This window comes from Fulmarus glacialis, unplaced genomic scaffold (genome assembly GCF_000690835.1).
Source record: "Fulmarus glacialis isolate BGI_N327 unplaced genomic scaffold, ASM69083v1 scaffold36800, whole genome shotgun sequence".
Lineage (NCBI taxonomy): Eukaryota > Metazoa > Chordata > Aves > Procellariiformes > Procellariidae > Fulmarus > Fulmarus glacialis.
The window spans coordinates 285-1,499 of record NW_009190226.1 but is presented as its reverse complement, the minus strand read 5'-3'; the positions used below and the strand labels follow the sequence as shown (position 1 = coordinate 1,499).

The 1,215-nt window shown below is 59.7% G+C and overlaps 1 protein-coding gene across 1 annotated transcript in view; it reads right to left on the bottom strand.

Moving 5' to 3' along the window:
* The window catches only part of LOC104081982 (rho-related BTB domain-containing protein 2-like), a gene marked incomplete at both ends in the record, with an annotated part of 2,247 nt that overhangs the window by 756 nt on the left and 276 nt on the right, over window positions 1-1,215 (bottom strand). Inside the window, 2 exon segments of the mRNA XM_009584921.1 lie at window positions 718-1,096; window positions 1,098-1,213. Coding sequence (XP_009583216.1) covers window positions 718-1,096; window positions 1,098-1,213 — 495 coding nt within the window.

Sequence of the window (1,215 nt, the reverse complement as noted above, 5' to 3'; positions counted from 1 at the left end):
TTTTCTGAGGGATTTTACCGAGCCATACCGTGACACATTTGAAAGCAAAGGGGAAAACCCAGGAATCAAACGTCTAGCCCAAGCTTAAGTCCTTGGGAGAGCTGGGAAGGACGCCGGGGATCTCCTGTCCCCCCTACTCTGCTCTCCACCCCAGAGCAGGGCTTCTCCCCGAGGGGTGCCAGGGGCCAGCACACATCTGTCCACCGACAGTGACAACTTGACCACATCAAGGTCCATCTTCATGAAACAAATTCAGCCGGAGGGAGGCTGGGGCATCCACCGTCCCCGCTGGGACGTCACCCCGCAGCACAAGCCGGTGGCACGTGGTGCTCGGCAGAAAGCCAGGGCTGGGGAAGTCCTAGCAAGGGCACGTTGCTCCTCGTAAATCAGATGACCCTGTGAAAATCTGGGCCCGGGAGGGAAGGAAGTCGCCTTTGCTGCTCTCCCGTAAATAAACAGAGCGGTCGGGGGGGGCTGGGGAGCGGGAAACCCTGGGGAAGGGCCGTGACACTCACACTTTCCGGGGGAAAAAAAAAAAAGCTGTAAAAATCCCAGAAATGCAAAGTGTAGCCAAAAACCCCGGGAAAGGCGAGGGAGTGCTCACGCATGGGCAGGGGGCAAAGCCAGGAGCTCGGAGCCCCCCACCCATCCAGCAGAGCCCCCCACAAGGGAGAGGGGGTGCTGCGGATGGTGCTCCCCCTCGGTCAGGAGTCATACCCGAGAAAGTCCCCTTGGCCAGGCATTCCTTCACCCGGTTGGTCCTCCGGACGTGGAAGGCTTTGGTGATCTCCTGGTTCATGAACGCCTCGTTGTTGAGGATGTTGGCCACCATCATCCGGAGGTCAAACACCTCCAGCAGCTCAGCGATGTGAGCAATGTGCATGAGGTCCCGCTCGTTCTCATCCAGCTCCCCTGTGTACAGGTACTTCAGCACGGCCCGGAAAGGACCCGGCTGGATGGAAGCATCCATCTTCACCACCACCATCAGCTTGGACTTGTAGGTCAGCGGGTCTTCTGCCATCTCCTCCTGGATGCTGGTGAAAGCCCGGCTCCAAGAACCCCCCCCGCCGCAGTCCACGCTCCCCGTTCTCGTAGCGGTTGCCCCGCAGGATCCCATCACTGGTGGAGGCTCTAAGGCACGGTTTTCGCTGGCCGGATCCGGCCTCCTCGGTGCTCTCGCAGATATCAAAGCTAGCGGCTCGGAGGAGGAAATCT